The 20581-nt window shown below is 43.9% G+C and overlaps 1 protein-coding gene across 4 annotated transcripts in view; it reads left to right on the top strand.

The window, feature by feature from the left end:
* The first annotated feature begins 357 nt into the window (after positions 1–357).
* The window catches only part of KDM5C (lysine (K)-specific demethylase 5C), a 31845-nt gene continuing 11621 nt past the window's right edge, over positions 358–20581 (top strand). The window contains exons 1-12 of one of the 4 annotated variants that reach the window (XM_006875242.1): positions 358–1038; positions 6110–6187; positions 9163–9285; positions 9591–9761; positions 10275–10409; positions 10930–11053; positions 11162–11343; positions 12471–12629; positions 14934–15053; positions 15187–15345; positions 16265–16446; positions 16545–16707. In XM_006875242.1, coding sequence (XP_006875304.1) covers positions 889–1038; positions 6110–6187; positions 9163–9285; positions 9591–9761; positions 10275–10409; positions 10930–11053; positions 11162–11343; positions 12471–12629; positions 14934–15053; positions 15187–15345; positions 16265–16446; positions 16545–16707 — 1746 coding nt within the window. In that variant the 5' untranslated portion in view covers positions 358–888. Of the gene's footprint in view, positions 1039–6109; positions 6188–9162; positions 9286–9590; positions 9762–10274; positions 10410–10929; positions 11059–11161; positions 11344–12470; positions 12630–14933; positions 15054–15186; positions 15346–16264; positions 16447–16544; positions 16708–20581 lie in introns of all 4 variants that reach the window. The other 3 variants (XM_006875243.1, XM_006875244.1, XM_006875245.1) reach the window with 3 other exon arrangements.

Below are 20581 nucleotides of genomic sequence, written 5' to 3'. Positions count from 1 at the left end.
GGGTCCCAGGATTCTAAAAAAAAAAAAAAAAAATCAACAATTCCTGGGGAGTGAGCAGGCTCCTCCCTTCTTTTGGGACCTCAAAGCTCCAGAGGTGTCAGGGTCACCAGAAGGGGACCCTTACAATGAGGCACCCGCGTCTGACTTCCGTAGTCCATACCAAAAAGACATGGGAAAAGGGGGAAGAAAACGTAAGGGATGGGAATTTTTCACAGTTGAGGTCCACAAGGGGGTGCCAGTTACCCACCGACATCAGCTCCTCTTCCGGTCCGCCTCCGAGACGCGCATGCGCAATACTGGGCTTTAAACGTGCACCGCCGACCCATCCGGAAAGAGAACCGATCGACCCATTGCAATCTTGCTCATCCGCCGCTGTGATGGACTATTTTCTCTCACTCGGGGCGGTATTTTTTAAGTTCCCGCTTCCATCTAGGGTACCCACGCCAACATATTCAGCCCATTGCCCAAGGAATAAAGGCTTCCTATGGTTTTCTCTAATGCAAGGTGTACGAGGCTAGGAGGGACACACTGCGGAGGGATCCGGTTTGTTGTGGTGAGGTGGGGGGGCGGGAGACGCTGAGAAACTAAGATGGCTGCGGCAGTGATGAAGGCCGTGGCGGTCCGGAGGTAGCTGGCGGTGAATGCTGTAGTAGTTGGGAGGCAGCGGCACAGTTTGAAAGGAAAGGACCAGAACGAAGAGGCCGTATCAGTAGCGGCAGCTTGAGACTCTCAAGAGTACGGCAGTCACACGCCCCCTAGGCGGGCGGCGGCCACCCTTCTTAGGGCCTAGTCTCCGAGCAGTGCCTCGGCCTCAGACAGCGGCGGCGCCATGAGTCCTTAAGGGCGGTACGAGCCCTACTGATCCTTGGCCCAGCCCTAGGGCCCACCATGGAGCCAGGGTCCGACGACTTCCTACCGCCGCCGGAGTGCCCGGTGTTCGAGCCCAGCTGGGCCGAGTTCCGAGACCCGCTTGGCTATATCGCGAAAATCAGGCCCATCGCTGAGAAGTCGGGCATTTGCAAGATCCGCCCACCCGCGGTAAGACCCTGGGCCAGTTGGCGGAGGCGAGGCAGGCTGGGGTAGGGGTGGGGGAAGTAGGTATCCCGCGGAGAAGTAGGGTGGAGGGCAGCTGAAGGAATGGGGGAATGGGGATGCTGGGACCGTGGTGGATGCTGCCCGGGTCAGAGAAAGAATGCTGGAGCTAGGAGTCCTGAATCCACAGTTATCTGGGTCCGAGGCACACCTCCAGCCCCCAGTCTTCACATTCATTCCAGGGGGGTTCAAGCATCTCGCACATCGCTTAGTTGCTCCCCACTACCCAGATCAGGGCTTCGTCTGTTTGCCCATATACTGTCATTTTTTCGCTTAAAGGCAGCGTGGTTCAGTTGAAAGATTGTAACACCTGAGTTTGAAACTGCTCTGCAGCTTACCAGCTGTGTGACCTTGGGCTAGTAATATAATCTCTCTGAGCCTGTGAAATGGGTCTCATATACTTTGAATGTTTATTGGGAGGATTCAATTAACCTAGGTAGCATCTGTGTGTAGTAGGCACTGGATAAGTGGTAATTACTGTGAAGGTGTTTGATGTGGCTGTTGATTTGCTCCTATGTGGGTTGACTCATAATTTACTCATACTGCCAGGCCAGTCCGTCTGTGATAATGTCCTAGCCTGGTGCCACAATAGGGAAGTCAGTTTCAGCCCTCACCCCTGAGATGGCTTCAGGTTGAAGGCATTGTCAAGATCTGCCCTCCCTGTAACCACCTTCCATACACCACCACCACCACCACCACCACCCCACACACACAGAGGCTTGGACCAGTCAGCTTAGTGGTGGGATGTAAGTCCTTGAAAGATTTCTACTTTGTCCCTGCATGTAGGAGATCCTAGAAGATAAAGCATTCTTGGGCCCTCATAAACAGAATGGAGTTACAGAATTTGGTGCCCTTGGAAAACCTTATTTTCCGGGGAAGCAACAAAGGGTGTTATCTTCCTAGGTTGGGCTTCAGGCCTGGAGGAGTTCCCTAAGGGCTAGGACAAGCTGATGCCTTGCTGGTATTGAGAAATGACAGTATACCTGGGGGCTTCAAATAGTTCATGGAAAACTGAAATTAAGAGATAATGGAATTTTCCCATGAACTTTTTGTTTTTAACTTTTTATTGTGAATTGAGTGAAGGTTCACCTACCAGATCATCAGCTTTACATTTCACCAAAACATGCACTTTATTTCATCTTGATTACAGTCCCCCCATGCAACAACACTTACCCTAGGTTCTTCCCTGTAGTTCCTCTTTGCATTCCTTCTCAGCTTTGTACTTAGGAAAATATTGCACTTTTGATTTTGAATGATTGACCATTCCATGGGGTGAGCATATTAGTGTTGCCCCCACCCTCCCCAATAGACCCATCTACTGCTTGACTGAAAATTGGGCTGTGGGGGTGAGTTCTTTTCCAGACCTGAAGGTTCAGGGTTCCTCCAGTCTTTTTCTGACCAGTAAGCCTGGTCTTTTTTTAAAAACGAAATAATTGAGATTTGTTCCACATTTTCTCCCACTCTATCCGGGACCCTCGTATGTGATCCCTTTCAGAGCAGGTGGTAGTGGTAGCCGGGCACTGTCTTCTGGTCTCTTGAGTTTTGAGACTGGTTTTCATGTTTTGTTAGTCCATTGGACTGATTGATTCTAAGTCTCTTCAGTTCTTACCACTTTGCTTTCTTCTGCACATGGAGAGATGACCACTCATTAGTTTTAAAGATCCCAGACGCTACTCCCCCAAGAAGGATGTAGAACATTGTCTTTGTGGACTATTGACCATGGTGTCCCCTGAGCCTCAGACCAATCAACTCATTGCCTTAAGATGTTTGGTAATATTTAGGAAGTTTTCATCATTTTTACCACTGTATGCTCTACCATGGGAAACCTTGGTAGCGTAGAGGATTACGAGCTGGGTGGGCTACTAACCGCAAGGTCAGTAGTTCAAATCTACCGCAGGAGAAAGAGTAGGCTTTCTGTTCCTGTGAAGACTTACAACCTCTGAAACCCTGTACTGGGTCGCCATGAAGTGGTGGCACACACCACCACTGCCATGTTTCACACATTCGTGGTTGTGTTTGTCCATGAACTTTTTAAAGCCTCCCTCATATGGTATTCAGTAACCACTTGGGATTCCAAGGGTAGGAATTGATTTAGCTGAAACATGGTGCTTTTGAGTGGGTTATCTTCTGACTGGAATGGGAAGCCTCACTCTGACTTGAGGAAGGCACCATAAGCTTCCTTTTCCACCTTGGTACTTTTATGGTGCCCAGCCCTAGGCTAGTTTCAGAAGGGTCCTAAGGGAGGTGTTTGCTAAGCCAGTTTCTTCCTTGTTGAGGCCTGGCCACAGACCTTTGAGGTATCCTTGTCCTTGATAAAGGAGTAGCAGTGAGTAGTGAGAGGCTGGAGTCCTGGGCAGGCCTGTAGGAAAGAAGCATATCTAACATAGAGGGCTGTTAAGTGACGTTGGTGTCTGTTCTGACTCATGCCGACCCTGCGGTTCAAACAGATCTTGTGGTCCAGTGCTTTATCCCACAGTGCCACACCAGGACTGCCTGACATAGAGGGTAGTTGAGGCCTAACATTCCTTTTTTCTATGTTGGAGTTAGCTGGGCAGGCTGGCCTCGAGTTGTTGATGTTACTCTGCTTTGGGGGACCAGGAAAGGGAAAAGCAACTTGTCCCAGGTGTGTGTTTTGGGTGGTATGTGGCCAGCCCGGTGTTATCCTTTGTTAAGCTTCTCTATCTCAGCAGTGTGCTTCCTCCAGTACAAGAGACCCTGAGTCTCTGGTTCTGTTTTTTTTTCCCCTCTCCTCTGGTGTGCTGTTCCTTTAGGCAGCTGGACCTCCTCCTTTTGGCTAGAATTTGAAACTCGCTAGAGTGGTGCTTGGGCTCAGAGTGGGAGCTGGAACCTGTGGCAGATGAGTACCTGGGAATTGGAGGTTTGCTTGTAGAAGGGAGGTTTGGAATCTGACTTGCTGGACAGGTGATTGCTATGCGTGGGGAAAATAAGTGGGAGGAGAGAGTTGGTGCCTTAGAGTAGTCCCAGGTTTGCATCCTGCATCAGGTAGCCAACCTTTTTATCACCATATCCTGATAATTCTGAGTATTTGATAGACAGCAGTGTGGGACTAAATGGAAGGTGAAGGAGGTTTGCTGAACCTTCCCTAGCTGTCTTGCACCCACACCTCCTGCTCTAGAAATCCCAGTTCTGCAAGTTGTACTTATTCTTGTCTAGAACTGGATTGAGCTAGAAAGCAGGGTGCCTGGAGTTTTGAGTTTGAGCATCTTTTTACCTGGGTAGCATATCCTGATTGGATAGAACTCTGTTCTAAGGGGGGGTAAGAGGGCGTAGACTTCTTTTGAAAGATTTTTTTGGTTTGAACCATACATTTTAGCCTACATTTTTTTTTTTTTTTTTTTAAATACCTCTGTTTCACTGTATACCAGGTGTTTTCTGCCTGCTTTGGGTTGGGTTACGAGTCTGTGTGCACGTAAAGTAAGACTTCTGTTTCCTTTTCTAAAAATGTGTGTGCAAACGAGGATAACTGCTTTTTGTTTTACTGTTGTGCCTCCATTCCATATATATACACGTATAATCCATGTATGTGTGTGTTGTTGTCAAGTGCTGTTGAGTCGATTCTGACTCACAGCAACCTTATATATGATTTCCAAAGAGCAAATGGTGGGTTTGAACTGCTAACCTTGTTGTTAGCAGTGCAGTGCCTATCCTACAATGCCACACCAGGATTCTATACATACACACATACACACATGCACGCGCGTGCACACACACACACACACACATATTCCTGTGCATGTATGATCACTAGTAATCTGGTGTAGTACAAAGAGTCTTGGACTGGAGGTCAAAAGGCATGAAGGCAAGTCTTGGCTCTACCACTATCTAACTCAGAATGTGATATTCAAAAAACACCTTTCTTCTCTGGGCTCCACTTTCCTTATTTGTAAAATGAGGGCATTACTTTAGGTTACTCTAAGTTCTTTTCCTCACTCCATCAGGAACCAGGGGAGTGGGGATGAGAGGACCACCTATAAAGTGTGGAGGGAGGGTTGTGGAGTGGGCTCTCCACAGCCACCTGGGACAGAACACATTCAGTTTGTCAGAGCAGAGGCTCCCCTACTTTCATTATCTTTCCCTGATTTCCCTCGCCCCCAAATACTCTTTGCTACCACACTCAGGCTTATCCCATCCCCGGTACACCTCTACCTCTCTCCCACCTCACCCCACCCCCGACTTCCTCCTCTGCCTTTTCCTGTACGTGGCAGGTACATGAGAGAAACCCCCAGGAAACCTTTTAGACCTGGTGAGTGATGATGCAGATTCTTACTCCCTGTTCCTTGCTCTTCCTGCAGTGTCTACCTCAGACCCTTTAAACTGAGAAACTTTAAAGGTTCAAACCTTTAAATCCTGCCAGAATTGAAGCTCAGCTACTCTCCCTGCATGTATGGTGGTGGAAACAGCCTTAGATGTCAACTCTTACTGATGATGCCTTTGAATGCCATTTTTATTTGAAAACCAGTTTAATTTTCCATGTCAGTCTTGTGAGGAAGTCAGGACAAGAGTTCATATTCTTACCTTACAGATGAGGAAACAGGCTCCTATAGCTAGGAGGGCTAAAACATGAACACGGGACTCCAAGTCCAGATTTTGTGTGCTTCCCACTACGCCTAGACTTGTCTTAAAGGATATGTCTTGTGGATGAGGGACTGATGTGGGTGTAAGGAGTATTTGAAGTTTTCAAAGCCCCAGCCTAGTGGCAAAGGGGGAGGGTAAGCGTGGGATCGTCTTTTGCTTGATATGTTGGCATTGTACTGTTGGGAGGGACTCAGGAGAAAATTTGCAGGACATGTGCATGGGGCCTTGGATATGGACTTGAGGGTCTACTAGGTCCTATTGTGAGTTCTGTGTTTAGGTTGCGCTTTTGTCAGATTACAGGGTCTGGGTTGACAAGAAGTCTGGGAAGCATGAATGGGATGCTGAGCTGCTTTGGGTGCCCTATTGTTTTTGCACTGTCCTGGAAAAATCTCAAATCCCTTTCCTCTCTTTACCATTTTAGGATTGGCAGCCACCCTTTGCTGTGGAAGTGGACAACTTCAGATTTACCCCCCGAATCCAGAGGCTTAATGAACTAGAGGTGAGAAGACTAGCAGCTGGTGGCAGGGTGGAGAAAGTGGTTACCTGAACTCTGATTCCACTTCCCTCATGCCCTCCCTATCTAAGGTGGTTTACCTAATTAGGCCTTTATTCTCTATTCTATGTAATTGCGTCTTTGTAGTGTACTCAAGGCATGAAGGAAGGTTCAGAGCTCTGGATATTATCAAGAGCAGCAAAATTTAATTTCAGCGAACAAAGGTTTGCTATTTCTGAAGCTGACCTGTCAACTATCTCGATCAACAAAAGGAAAACATGGGAAAGAGGGTGAAAGTTTACAGAGCAGATCGGTTTTATATTCAACAATTCATACACATTTTGTTTTTGTCATTGATTGCAGTCCTTACAGTGTAACATCACTTATCCCACTTTTCCCTGTGTTTTCTATTTACTCCTTTTTACCTAACCTTCTGAACTTTGTCCATCAATAAATGCTGACCTTTTGATCTCATATGGTTTATCATGCTAAGGTGTGCATACCTCACTAGTGTTCTTGTTCCCCTTATATATTTGGCTTAAAATTGAGCCATTGTTGTTAAGTGTCGAGTCAGTGGTTACGAATCAGGCTGCGAACCACAAGATCAGCAGTTTGAAACTACCAGCTGTTCCGCCGGAGAAAGATGAGGCATTCTGCTCCCGTAAAGATTTACAGCATTGGAAACCCTGTACAGGGTCGCTATGAGTTGGAACCCACTCCACAGCACACAGCCACCACCAAGGAGTTCCACCAGCAGAGACCCATTTCTTGCTAGGCTAACTGAATGTGACCTCATTTAGCCAATTTATTCATAACCCTGTGCTTTTTACCTTTTTTCTGTATTGTTCGGCAAGATGGGAGGTGAGGTATTGGGTGGGAACAACACAGTTGGTCTGTGTGGAGACTGAAATAGTTAAAAACTTGGGCAGGCAGGGAGTCAGGTAGGTTAGGTTTACTCTTTTCCTTTCGTTGAGTAAGTTGGATTCACCACTAAGGGCTTTAGTATGCCCTGAGGTAATGAGAGTGGGTTCCTCAAAGCCAGTTTCTGTTAAGGTCCTGGAATTTTCCATGGAAGATGTAGGTTAGAAGAATGTTACCGTCTTCTTCACTGTTAGTTATTATCTATCCACAAGTCTTAGTAGATGTCCTGGAGGTGGTTTAGGTAGGAGTGGGAGTGGGCAGTGAAATTAGACCCAGCTGAATATTCCTTATCCTCTAGACTAGAAGTTTTCAACCTTGGCACCCACGAGTTGACATTTTGGGCTAGATACTTCTTTGTTCTAAGGAACGGTTCTATGCATTGTTGGAAGTCTATCTGCATCTCTGGTTTCTACCTATTAGATGTCAGTATCACCCCTCTCAAAGTCCTGGTGTGGCACTGTGGGTTAATGCACCAGACTGCAAAGCCATTTGAACTACAGGGTTGGTGATTCAAGCTCACCAGCTGCTCCTTGGAAACCCTATACAGGGTTGCTATGGGTCGGAATCAACTCAACAGCATTTAACAACAACAGTAATCACCCCCTCTGAGTTATTAAAACCAAAACTGTCACCAGACATCACTAAGTGTCCCCTAGGGGACACAATTGCCCCATTTTAGACTCAGTCTAGGTGCTGTTTTGGTCAGGGCAAAAGTTATCTCTAGTATGGGGTACAAATTCCTTAGAAAAATGTATCTGGTTCAAACTGACCTTGCTTATTCTACAGTGCTGCACCAGGACTCCAGTCTAGAGGGATATTGCTGAGTAATGAGGAAGAAGAGCAGGGATGAGGTGAAGGCCAAAAAGCTAAGGACTGAGATTAAAGGAATAGGGTTTCTACATTCTTTGGAGTTCCTATAGCTAGGGAGTCATAGATGTTTCCATAAAGAGACCTTAGTTTTTCTCATGACATAAAAATCCCTAATGGAACCAGGGCAAGATAGTAGTAATTATCTAGTTTTCCCTAGAACCAGGCCCTCTGATTGAGGTGAGAAGAAGTGATAGGCTTGGGTCCTTGAACCCTTCTTGAGCCACTGAGATTTCAAGGAAACATGGTATGTGCTTAATCATTGACCCACATTGGCTCCTGGATTGGCCAAGTGCCATTGCTGCTTTGTTGCACTATTTCTTAGTCCTTTAGGACAACCTATCAGTAGCAGCACTTAACTCTTAAAACTATCATGGATGACGTTTCATAGTACATAAAAAAAGATGAAAATGTCCTTTTGGAGCCTTCATTCTTTAAAATATGCCTAGAGCTTAGATAGAATTCTGGTTTCCAGAGAATCTTCACTACACCTCTCATTAAGCACACCTCTCTAGGGTGAGTAGACTGGGCAGTTATTTTAAAATGCGCTTATAATCAGAAAATAAGGATCCAAAGTGTAGAACTGATTTTCTCAAGACAATACAGCAAATTAAGGAGCTTTGGTAGCATAGTGGTTGCGAGTCAGTCTGCTACAATCTCAAGGTCAGCAGTTTGAAACTTATAGCTGTTCTGCAGGAGAACGATGGGGCTTTCTGCTCCTGTAAAGATTTATGGCCTCGGAAAAACTATGCAGGGTCGATATGAGTCGGAACTGGCTCCATGGCACATCACCACCACCACATACAACAAATGAATAGCATGGGAAAGCCTAAGCTTGTTATTTGACGCCCAAATCTCCTATTACTTGTGTGGCATAACCAGTCTGAGCTTGTTTCTTATCTGTAAAAGAGATGATAATACTCATGCATCCCTGTCAGGGAGATTTGACAGAGAATGTAAATAAAACTTTGGATGTTGCACCCTCCTCTATTTTGGGATCTTGGGTTTATTTTATTGAGAAGAAGGTGCCATGCCATAAGTGAGAGAGTAGGTGGTGATAAGCACCACCTAGTTGGGAGAGGACCTGGGTAATGCAGGTGGGCTGTATCCTTTCTCTTCCACTGAAATTGGGCCAGCGACAGGAATCGGATCCCAGGGAGGTAGACAGCCTCTTTGAACCATTTCTTCCCCAGGCCCAGACGAGAGTAAAACTGAACTACTTGGACCAGATTGCCAAATTCTGGGAAATCCAGGGGTCCTCCTTAAAGATTCCCAATGTAGAACGGCGGATCTTGGACCTCTACAGCCTCAGCAAAGTAAGAACATCCACACACACCCTCCCCACACATATATACACACCCACAAATAACCTTGATATTCTGGGGTCCCACTTTGCTCTGAGTATTGGATTACTGGGCTGTAGTAAAAGAGGTGTAACCTGGCAGCACACAAGCTCTCATCAGAACTTCATGTTTCTTGATGACTCTGGGTGGTGGTGGTGGTGGTTAGGAGGAGGGGAGTAGTTCCCAGTGATGCAAGGATGATGCCTTTTCTACAGGCTTACTCCTTCTAATATATATACACACAACACATACATGTACTTTCCTGCTTGTCCTTTCAGATCGTGGTGGAGGAAGGTGGTTATGAAGCCATCTGCAAGGACCGTCGGTGGGCGCGGGTAGCCCAGCGCCTCAATTACCCACCAGGGAAAAACATTGGCTCTCTGCTACGCTCCCACTATGAACGCATCGTTTATCCCTATGAGATGTACCAGTCTGGAGCCAACCTTGTGGTAAGGACACCAGACTGAAGTGGAGGGAACCTTTAGTCCAGACATAAATTTCCATACTTATTCTTACTTCTTAATAGAACTGGTTCCATGGACTAGAGACCTGGGCACTAGACTGTACACTTTCCTAGTGGTGTTTATAATTTTTCTACACTGCTCAGGGTCAGAAGTTCTGGAGTTAACTGGTCTTTATGGCCAGCTTGCTATCCATTATGAGATAAGGCCTTAAATGATAGAGAAACTCAAAGGAGAAAGAGATATTTGGGGCTGGGAAGGCCTGGGAAGAGATGGGTCTGTGTAAGTGTTTGGAAGAGGGAATTTCAAACAAACACTTGAGACTAATTCCCTGAGTGTATGCTGGTGTCTGTGAGAAAGACTAGTTGAACAGGGGTTGTTGGTGTGGGCCAGGTGAGTGGACATATAGCTTTGGTTGCCACTAGGTGAAGGTAAAAGGGAAGCCCTTGCTGTTGGGAGCTGGAGCCTCATACCTGACTCTTATCCCTCATCTTTCCCCAGCAGTGCAACACACGTCCATTTGATAATGAAGAAAAGGACAAGGAATACAAACCTCACAGCATCCCACTTCGGCAGTCTGTGCAGCCTTCCAAATTCAACAGCTATGGTCGGCGGGCCAAGAGACTACAGCCTGATGTGAGTACTTCCCTTCTATATATAAACCAAGTAGTGCTTGTCGTGGAGTAAGTACCGGAAACTCAACTGATGCTAATATATATGTGGAGTCCTGGTGTGATGCTGTAGGTTAAAACATTGGCCTGTTAACCACAAGGTTAAGGGTTCAAATGCACCAACTGCTCCTTGGAAGCCCTACACAGGGTCGCTGTGAGCCAGAAGCAACTCAATGGCACTTAACAACAAAAATGTCTATATGTTTTATGTGTGTTGTCTCCAGTCTCCTTATAACTCTATAAGGTAGGGGTTAATATTATAACTTTACAGTTGAAAAAACTTGAGATCCCATCTTCCTTGCTAAGTGAGAAGAGGGTGTTCACTTACCCCACTTTGTAAAAAGTGTCTCTGAATTCTTGCCCTGGCCTGCCTATGGCTCAGCCCTTGGCATGAGCCCACGTGATACATAGTCTACTTTTGTTCTTTTATGATGAGGCAAGCTGCTCCAGCCAGCAGGTTTGATCATTGTCTTCCTTCTTCCCAGCCGGAACCCACAGAGGAAGACATTGAAAAAAATCCAGAGCTGAAGAAGTTACAGATATATGGTGCAGGACCCAAAATGATGGGCCTAGGCCTCATGGCCAAGGATAAAACTCTGCGGAAGAAAGGTAAGGCTTAACAGACTGAGGGCAGTGTAAAGGTTGTGCTTTCCTAGGAAGAGGGAATGGGCCTTAGCTTTCCTGAAACTATACTTCAGAACAACTTTTCTCTCCCAGATAAGGAAGGGCCTGAGTGTCCCCCCACTGTGGTGGTGAAGGAGGAGTCAGGTGGGGATGTGAAGGTGGAGTCAACCTCACCAAAGACCTTCCTGGATAACAAGGAGGAGCTGAGTCACAGCCCAGAGCCGTGCACCAAAATGACCATGAGACTGCGGAGGAACCACAGCAATGCTCAATTTGTAAGGATCCAGCCCTGTCTTAATGCTTTGCTTCTCATTCCTATAAGCATTCAGTAATATAATTCAGTAATCCTATTCTCATTCAATAAGCATTTCCCCATCATAGCATTGGAGCAGGTTTCATTAAACAGAAAAGTGGTCCTGGTGGGCCCTACCTACATGTGGAAATAAGGCCAACCCACATGGAACAAAGAACAAGAAAGGGTGATCAAATACTGTTAGCATTAAGTGCTGGAAGGGTCCAGAGAAGACTTGCTCTCCCTGACTTTAGAATAAAGGCTAAGCTCCTTATTTCCATACATAAACCTGTCCATGCTGATTTGTATGTAGCCTCATTCCCCAGCGTTGCCCACCTCACTCTGCTATAGCCACACTGAACAAACAAAACTCATTGCCATGAAGTTGATTCCGTCTCATAGTGACCCTATAGGACAGAGTAGAACTGCTCTTTTGGGTTTTTCACGGGAGTAGACATCCTCATCTTTTCTCCCGTGGCTGGTGGGTTTGACACCAGAGCTGTTTGAACTATTTATAGGTTAGGTATGTTAATTTTTTACTATGAAACACTCCATGATCTTTCATTCCCCAGTGCTTTGTGTATGCGTTTTCTGCCTTGAAGACTTTACCCCTGTTCTTCTGCCCAATTGTCAAACTTGAGTTTGCTTTCAGATTTCAGCCTGTTTCAGTAAAGAGTTTTCTCAGTGCTGTCCTTATCTTCACTGATGAAGTGTTTCCTTCTCTAGCCTTCTGCTGCAGAACCCTTCATGGGCTACCATTGACAGTTTTCACACTGTGGTTTTAATTTTTATGAGCATGTATCTTTAGAGTTCTGTATGCTCTTAGAAGGCAGATACTAGGTCTTAGACATCTCTTGAACCAGAGTCTAACATAGTGCTGAACATATAGGTGCTCAGTTAAGTGTGTATTGATAAAGAGCCTGCTCTCCCAGCTCTACAGTTAAACTCCAAACCTAGTATGGATAACCTGTCCAAGGGCTGTGAATGATCTAGTCAGCAACACCATGGGTTTGTAATAGAGATCTCTCTGGGCTGGGATACTGTTTGGAGAGACCTGATATTTGAAAGCTGGACAGTTTAGGTTGAACTTTTGCTTCCCTCCTTTGGCAGATCGAGTCATACATATGCCGAATGTGTTCCCGAGGGGATGAAGATGACAAGCTCTTGCTGTGTGATGGCTGTGATGACAACTACCACATCTTCTGTCTACTGCCTCCTTTACCTGAGATCCCCAAGGGTGTCTGGCGGTGCCCAAAGTGTGTCATGGCGGTAAGGCCTCCCCAGCCCCAGTCCACATCTGCCTCATAGGGTGTCCTTGCCATCCTTTTTCTAAGCCTCATTGAAGCTCACTTCCTAGCTCAGTCACAGTTTATGTTTTGAGTGCCTGAGGTGAGGCTAGGCTGGCTAGAGCTTTGGAGGAAAGAAAAGGAGGAGGCTCAGTCTTTGCTTCTATCCTCTGGGAGTTCCCAGACCACTTGGGGAGACAAAATTCATGATTAGCCAGACTATGATGATGTACAATAAGATGCTAAATTGTATGCTAGGAACTCTGAGGTGTGGAAGTTCAAAGAGGAAAATGACTAAGGGCAATAATCAAAGTAGATGTCAGTAATGAGATTTGAAGGACAGGGATGCCAAAAAATATTTTGAATTCCACAGTTTTTGTTTTATTTTTTAGAAAACAGAAAATTATAACTTATCATCCTGTTGTTAAGTGCTATCGAGTTGGTTCCAACTCATAGCTACCCTTTATGGAGTTTCTGAGCAGCTGGTGGGTTTGAACTGTTGACCTTATAATTGGCAGTCCAGTGCTTATATAGCACCACACCAGGACTCCTGTCATCCTCTTACCTATTTGTTAGTCGATAAATTTTCTTATCTTTTGCCGTTACGTATCTATAACTAACTATCTTTAGTATGTTGGAATCTTACATGTTTTCATGTATTGTAAAACTCATTTTTAAATTCATAATTATTAAATTTGGCCACAAGTATGAATGGTGGTTGGTTTTTGTTTTGTTTTTGTTTTTTTCTTTTAAGGAATATATGATAGTTCATCATGGATATGCTATTTATTTAGTTGTTTTGCTCTTAATTGTGGTATTTGAATTGGTTTGCAGTAATGGAGACTTTGACTAGTGGGCCTTTGACTCAGCTGCTAATCAAAAGGTCAGCAGTTTCAACCCATCAGTAACTCCACAGGAGAGTGACCTAGCAAACTGCCCCCATAAAGATTTAAGCTAAGGAAACCTGATGGGGCAGTTCTAGTCTGTCGCCTGGGATCACTATCAGTCAAAATCTACTCGATGGCAACTGACAACAGCAGACTTTAACTAGACATTCAGAGGTGGGAGGACATCCTAGATAGGATGGAGGAACAGCAGGAACAAAGGTACACAGTGAAGAATGGACATAATATGGATAGGAGAGCAGCTGAAACAGTAGTGAGATCTAGGAAGCCTGGGAAGTCTGGCAGGAACGTTTCATGAGTGGCCTACGTTCATTCAAATTCTGGTGTTTACTTTCTACCTTTGCCTCTGGCTTTCTGGATTCAGCTGTGTTCGTGGAGACTGGGTGTGCATGTACACACGTAAACATCCAGACACACTTGTGAGGAAAGAGATCCAAACAATATTTAATGGCCTTACTAGTGGAAATTCCAGTGAGGAGGAGTTAGAATACACACAGTATCATGGATAAGGACGACTGCCATCTTTTCTTCGCTCTCTTCTCTTAAGTGGTTTTGGACCGCTGAACCAGATTGACATTTAGTTTTTAGAAAGGAGCAGATTATGTGCCTTACTCTGGTGTGCACACAATTGTCATCTAAAACTATGCACAAAGAGTGAGATAGGTCTACATTCTGTCTTCCGAGACAGTTTAAAAGAACTGTATAGGAGTTGACACTGTAAAATCTGGTCCCTTACTTTCCAGCCTCCAAGGTACTAAAGGAGTCCTGATGTGGTGCTATAGGAGAAACACTAGACTGCTAACCATAAGGTCGGCGGTTCAAACCAACCAGCTGCTCCTTGGAAACCCTCTACAGGGTCGCTATGAGTTGGAACTGATTCAACAGCACTTAACAACAACAATAAGAACTAAAACATTCAATGCCATTTTCCCATAAGAGTGCTCCCATGGCTCCCTGTATGAACTCACATTTTAAGTAGAAAGAAGAAATGGTGGCAGATAAACATGATAGCGTATTTAAGTTAGAGTTCTTGGTCTAGATAATAAAGACTAAAGGAAGGAATGATTGTGAACTTTATATAGTGATGAAGGAAAGCTTCTGGAGGCTCTGGGACTGACTGGAGTTAGGATTTTAACTATCAATGAAAGTGTGGAAGAGGACATTCTAATAGGAAGGAAATGAATGGTAGAAGTACATGTGGGAATAAAAAAACAAATTTAACTGAAGTGATGAGGAAAACGGGAGCTATAAATTGAAGCCAGCCTCAGGGCCTAGTGCAGACCCGGGGTGGTTCTCCCTACCTACTCCTATTCCTGCTCCACTGTTGAGGATTCTTCACTTCTTGCCTCTGCCTTGGTGACATGTTCACCTTTGAGTTTCAGGAGTGTAAGCGACCCCCTGAAGCCTTTGGCTTTGAGCAGGCTACCCGGGAATACACTCTGCAGAGCTTTGGTGAGATGGCCGACTCCTTTAAAGCTGACTACTTCAACATGCCTGTGCACGTAGGTGATGGAGAGCTAGGGTAGTATTGGGGCTAGGGGTGTAGGTATTGGTGCCTGATGGTCTCAGCCCACTTGGGACAATGGGGCCAGGATATGATGGTCTATGGTTATCTGCTACCCCCTGTTCTCCCAGATGGTGCCCACAGAACTTGTGGAGAAAGAGTTCTGGCGGTTGGTGAATAGTATTGAGGAAGATGTGACTGTTGAGTATGGGGCTGACATTCATTCCAAAGAATTTGGCAGTGGTTTCCCTGTCAGTGACAGTAAGCGACACCTAACTCCTGAGGAGGAGGTGAGTGGATGATTATGGTTATGTGTCAGCTGGTTGAGCATAGGCAACTTATTTAATATCTAAAAGACTCAGTATTGCTCTAATATGGAGACAATTTTGCCTACCTTGCATGGTTGCTGTGAGGTGTGAAATGATGCATATGAACACAACCTGATACCTGGTATGTGCAGACATGAGATTGGCTCTTTCACCTCTTTAGCCTATTTACCTTGTCTGTTAGATGGGGTTAATATTTACCTTGAAAATTTTTGAATCCGAATTAAATGAGAAAGGTATATGTGAAATGCCTGGCAGAGTGCCTGGCTCATTCATAAGAAATGTTTAGGGACTAGGCTGAACATTTATAAGAAAAACTGAGGCCCCTGGTCTACCTCAAGGGAAGGGTTGGGTATCTTTTGGTTCAGACCAGTTGTTTTGGTTCCCTCCCTTCTTCCCCCCCCCCCCCCCCGTTTCCCCTAGATGGCACTCCAGGGGTCAGAGGGGGGGGGGAGTTATACCATTACTGTTGTTTATTCATTATAATTTACTTGTGTTGAGAATATACACAACAAAACATGTACCAAATTAAGTTTGTAAGTTTGCAATTCAGTGACATTGATTACATTCTTCAAGTTGTTCTACCATTCTCACTCTCTTTTACTGAGTTGTTCCCCCATTAACTAACTCCTTGCCCTAAGATTCATGTCCTTTTAGTTGGGGAGAGCAGGGGCTAAAAACTTGTAGGTATTTTGCTGGTAAGTACATCTGTAACTTCCCTGAAACTGAAGGTATGTACTTTTAGGGAGAGTAAACCTATTTCTTAGATGTTTCTAAAAGATCTGTGACCTCCAAATTAAGATACCCCAGCCAAGAGTAAAATAACTTAAGATCTTAGTTCCCTTAGCATAATCCTCATCACCTTTCTACAAATACTTGACAGGAGTATGCTATCAGTGGTTGGAACTTGAATGTGATGCCTGTGTTGGAGCAGTCCGTACTGTGCCACATCAATGCAGATATCTCAGGCATGAAGGTGCCCTGGCTCTATGTAGGCATGGTCTTCTCAGCATTTTGCTGGCATATTGAGGATCACTGGAGCTACTCCATTAACTACCTCCACTGGTAAGTGAGGTCCTGAGGAACCAGGGAGGTAGTTAAGGCAGGCTCCTTGCATGACTGTGGGTGTGACCACTCTGTGTGTTCCCTTTCTGCTTTGGCAGGGGTGAGCCAAAGACCTGGTATGGGGTACCCTCGCTTGCAGCTGAACATTTGGAAGAGGTGATGAAGAAACTGACACCTGAGCTGTTTGATAGCCAGCCTGACCTCTTGCACCAACTTGTCACCCTCATGAATCCCAACACCCTCATGTCCCATGGAGTGCCGGTGAGTTCCCAGGAAGTAGGGACAAGAGGTATTTATTGTATTGGTTTCCTAGGGCTGTTATAATAAAGTACCACAAATTGGGTGGATTATAAAAACAGAAATTTATTGCCTCACAGTTCTGGAGGCTAGAAGTGTGAATTTTGGGTGTCTCTTTGGGCCACATTCTCTGAAGGCTCTAGGAAAAGATCTTTTTTCTTGGTAGTAGGTCCCTAAGCTCTGCTTGCTTATGTGATCTTTTTTGTATCTGAAAAGAGATTGACTCAAGGTAAATGTAATCTTGCAAATTGCTTCTGGCCTCATTAACATCATAGTGAGGATTTACAACACAGGATAATTCTGTCCATTCACATCATGGGGAATCAGATCACATCATATTATGTCTAATTGAGGAGGTGATAACTACATCTTAACTGTTAAACCACTAAGAATCCTGATCCAGTCAAGTTGACACAAAACCTTAACTATCACAGGGCTTATTTATATAACATTAAGGGCAACAGTGAGTTGTCTATAAGTCAGTAAATACTGAATTTCTGCCTGAGATAGTTCTGATAGTCTGTAGAGTAGAGCTTTGACTAGGGCAGTGGTTTCTCACCTTCACATTGTTTTGATGTACTTACTCCCTTGTGAGTAACTAAGGTTTGGGATATCCAGGGAATTGGACAAGGAGAGGCAACCTACAGCCATTCAGGCAACTCTCCTCTACTCATAAGGGATCCTTTTTCCTCTTTCTTTTTTCCACATAAAGATTGCTGGACTTGAGATATTGAGATGATCAATGGCCCTCTATTTCTGCTGTTTCATAAGTAGACATTTAGTCTGACCTTTCCTCGGACTCCTCTTTTCCTATAATGTCAACAATAAGTGTAAGAGTAGAAAAGTAATCTCTTAAAGATTTGGGCATCTAAGATGGTCATGCATCTGTTCAATTCTTCAAAAAAAAGAAAAAAACCAAATATTTTATCACAGACTTTTTAAACGTGCACTTTGCTGCCACTTCAATATTATTTCTCATACTTGGTGTGCCAGCTTCTGGCCAACTGTTGCTTCACCACCCTGCCCTGCCCTTTCTGTAGGTATTTCCCTACATTTTCAGGAACTTTGGCCTTGGCAGTGTCCCCCCAATTCAGTGCATCTGTAATGCTGCAGCTTAATTAGCTGGAACTCTCTCAGAGCTATCCTTGGCCTCTTTCTAGGGACCTCCTTTGATGGGAGGCCATTTGCTTTTAAAGATACATAATATATTATTTTTGTTAAAAAACCAGCACAGTCCCTTTCCAAAAAGTGGAAATTGGAGAAGTCATCCCTGTTCCCCACTCTGAACATTTTGTTATGCTTCCTTACTGCTTTTGTGTGTAAATTTTGACGATATCATAGCAGTAATCAGTGTTTGACTTTTATACTCCATTTTGTAAGTTTCATAATCTAGAACTACATAGTCCAGTTTGGTATCCACTACCTACATGGAGTCCTGGTGTGGCACTGTGGGTTGATGCCCTGGACTGTAAAGTTAGTTTGAACCGCAAGGTCAGCAGTTCAGGCTCACCAGCTGCTTCTCAGAAACCCTATACAGGGTCACTATGAGTTGGAACCAACTCGACGAAACTTAACAATAACAGCAACCTACATTGAGCTATTGAGCACTTAAAATATGATTAGTCCAAACTAAACAAAGAATGCAAATAATCCATTAATATTTTGTGTATTTATTACATATTGAAATGATAATATTGTGAACATGTTGAGTTAACTAAAATATATTGAAATGAATTTTGCCTGTTTAGGTTTTTTAGTATAGCTGCTGGAAAATTTACAATTATTTATATGGGTGGCATTATATTTGTATTGAACCAGTGCTGGTCTAGAATGATATTTACTTCATTATTTAATATTTATAACCATTCTTTAATAAAAGCAACTTTCACCCTAATTTTCACCCATGTTAAGTGCACAATTCACTGATCTTCAGAGTTGTATATAATGCCATCATCACAATCCAGTTTTATGTTTCCATCACCCCAAAAAGATCTCTCTTACTCATTTGTAGTCATTCCTTATTCTAAATCCGGATCCTGGCAACCACTAATTTGCTGTATGCATCTATAAATGTGCCATTTCTGGGCATTTCATAAAGATGAAATCATGTAAGATACGGTTCTTTTTGTGTGTAACTTCTCTCATTTTGTTGATTGCCATTGAGTTGATCCCATTCACAGCAGGATCTGTAGGGTTTTGATTGTTTTTCAGAAGTAGATAACCAGGCTGTTCTTCCTAGTCTGTGTTAATCTAGAAGCTTTGCTGAATTTTGTTCAGCATCATAAAAACCAAGCCCACTGCCATGGTGAAGTCCATTCTGACTCAACAGTGACCCTGAATAGGGTTTCCAAGTCTATAAAATCTTTACAGGAGCATAAAGCCTCATCTTTCTCCTGTAGAGCGGTTGGTGAATTTGAACTGCTGACCTGTGCTTATCTTATAGCACCAACAGTGCTCCTTAGCAACAACACATAAACCTCCACTGACAAATGGGGATGGTGACTGTGCTTGAAAGATAGTAACCAAGAATCAAACTCGGGTCTCCTGCATGGAGGGCAAAAATTCTACTACTGAACCACTACTGCCCCATGTACATGGTAATTCTAAAATCACACTGATAACTCATTTGGAGTCAGACATGCTACCATTGTGCAAAATGAGGTCTTACTAATGATCTAATTTAAAAACAGCTACAATCCTAATTCTACTCTAATACAGAGATGTTTATTTCTAGTTCCAGTCACTGTAAAACTTACTATAAACTACCCAATGCCTGAGCTGGGTTTTGTCTTGTTATTATTGTTCTCTTATTTAGAATAATGTTGCTGAGGTTTGTTTATCCAGTGTTTTAGCATGTATCAGTACTTCATTCCTTTTTATGACTAATACCCCATTGCATGGATAATGCCCTATTTTGTTTATCTGTTTACTAGTTCATGGACAGTTTTGTGGTGTTTTTATTTTTTCTTTTGGCTATTCATAATCATCATTTTTAGTAATTGGATAATACTTTTCTAATATCCCTGTTGTTGTTGTTGTTATGTGCTGTGGAGTTGGTTGTAACTCATAGCGACCCTGTACAGGGTTTCCGAGGCTGTAAATCTTTACGGGAGCAGAAAGCCTCATCTTTCTCCCACGGAACAGCTGGTAGTTTCGAACTGCTGACCTTGTGGTTCACAGCCTTTATAACCACTACGCTACCAGAGCTCCTTAAAATCATTAAATTGACATGGCCAAATGCGGGAACAGGTTAAGATTAAGAGTCAGGAGCACTAGGTTCCTCTTCTGGTTCTACCTGAGGTTTCTCTATGACTCAGTTTTTACATCTATAAAATTAAGGTTGAGACTAGATCATTCATCAATATTTCTAGAGCTGCTTTTATATGTAGTAAGACCTCTGGTCAGCACCACAAAGTTAAATAAACTAGTCTCTGTTGTCATAGTTGGGTGGAAGACAGATGAGTAAACAAATGGAATAAAGTATTAGAGTTGCTGCAGAAGAACAGTCTGGGTTACTTTAGGAAGGAGAAGGCAAGGTCAGGAAAAGGTTTAGAGAGGAAGCATTTGCCTGTCAAGTGAGCGGCTCATAGGAGATATATGACATGGTCAGATGTGCAGGTTTTGGAAAATTATTTTGATGGTTGATGTTGTTAAGTACTGTGGAGTCGGTTATGACTCATATGAGGCTAATGTGGTAATATGGGCAATAAATACTTATGTTACTTTTAAATAGGGATAGATTTGAGGAAAAGAAAATATTGGAGATGGGAGCTAATGTATGACCCAAATAAATGGTGGAGATACATTCATGAATGGCAAGATTGAATATTACTAGAAT

The sequence above is a fragment of the Chrysochloris asiatica genome, unplaced genomic scaffold (genome assembly GCF_000296735.1).
Source record: "Chrysochloris asiatica unplaced genomic scaffold, ChrAsi1.0 scaffold00315, whole genome shotgun sequence".
Classification (NCBI taxonomy): Eukaryota; Metazoa; Chordata; class Mammalia; order Afrosoricida; family Chrysochloridae; genus Chrysochloris; species Chrysochloris asiatica.
Note: the sequence above shows the minus strand (reverse complement) of the source record. Positions and strands in the feature narration are given on the sequence as shown.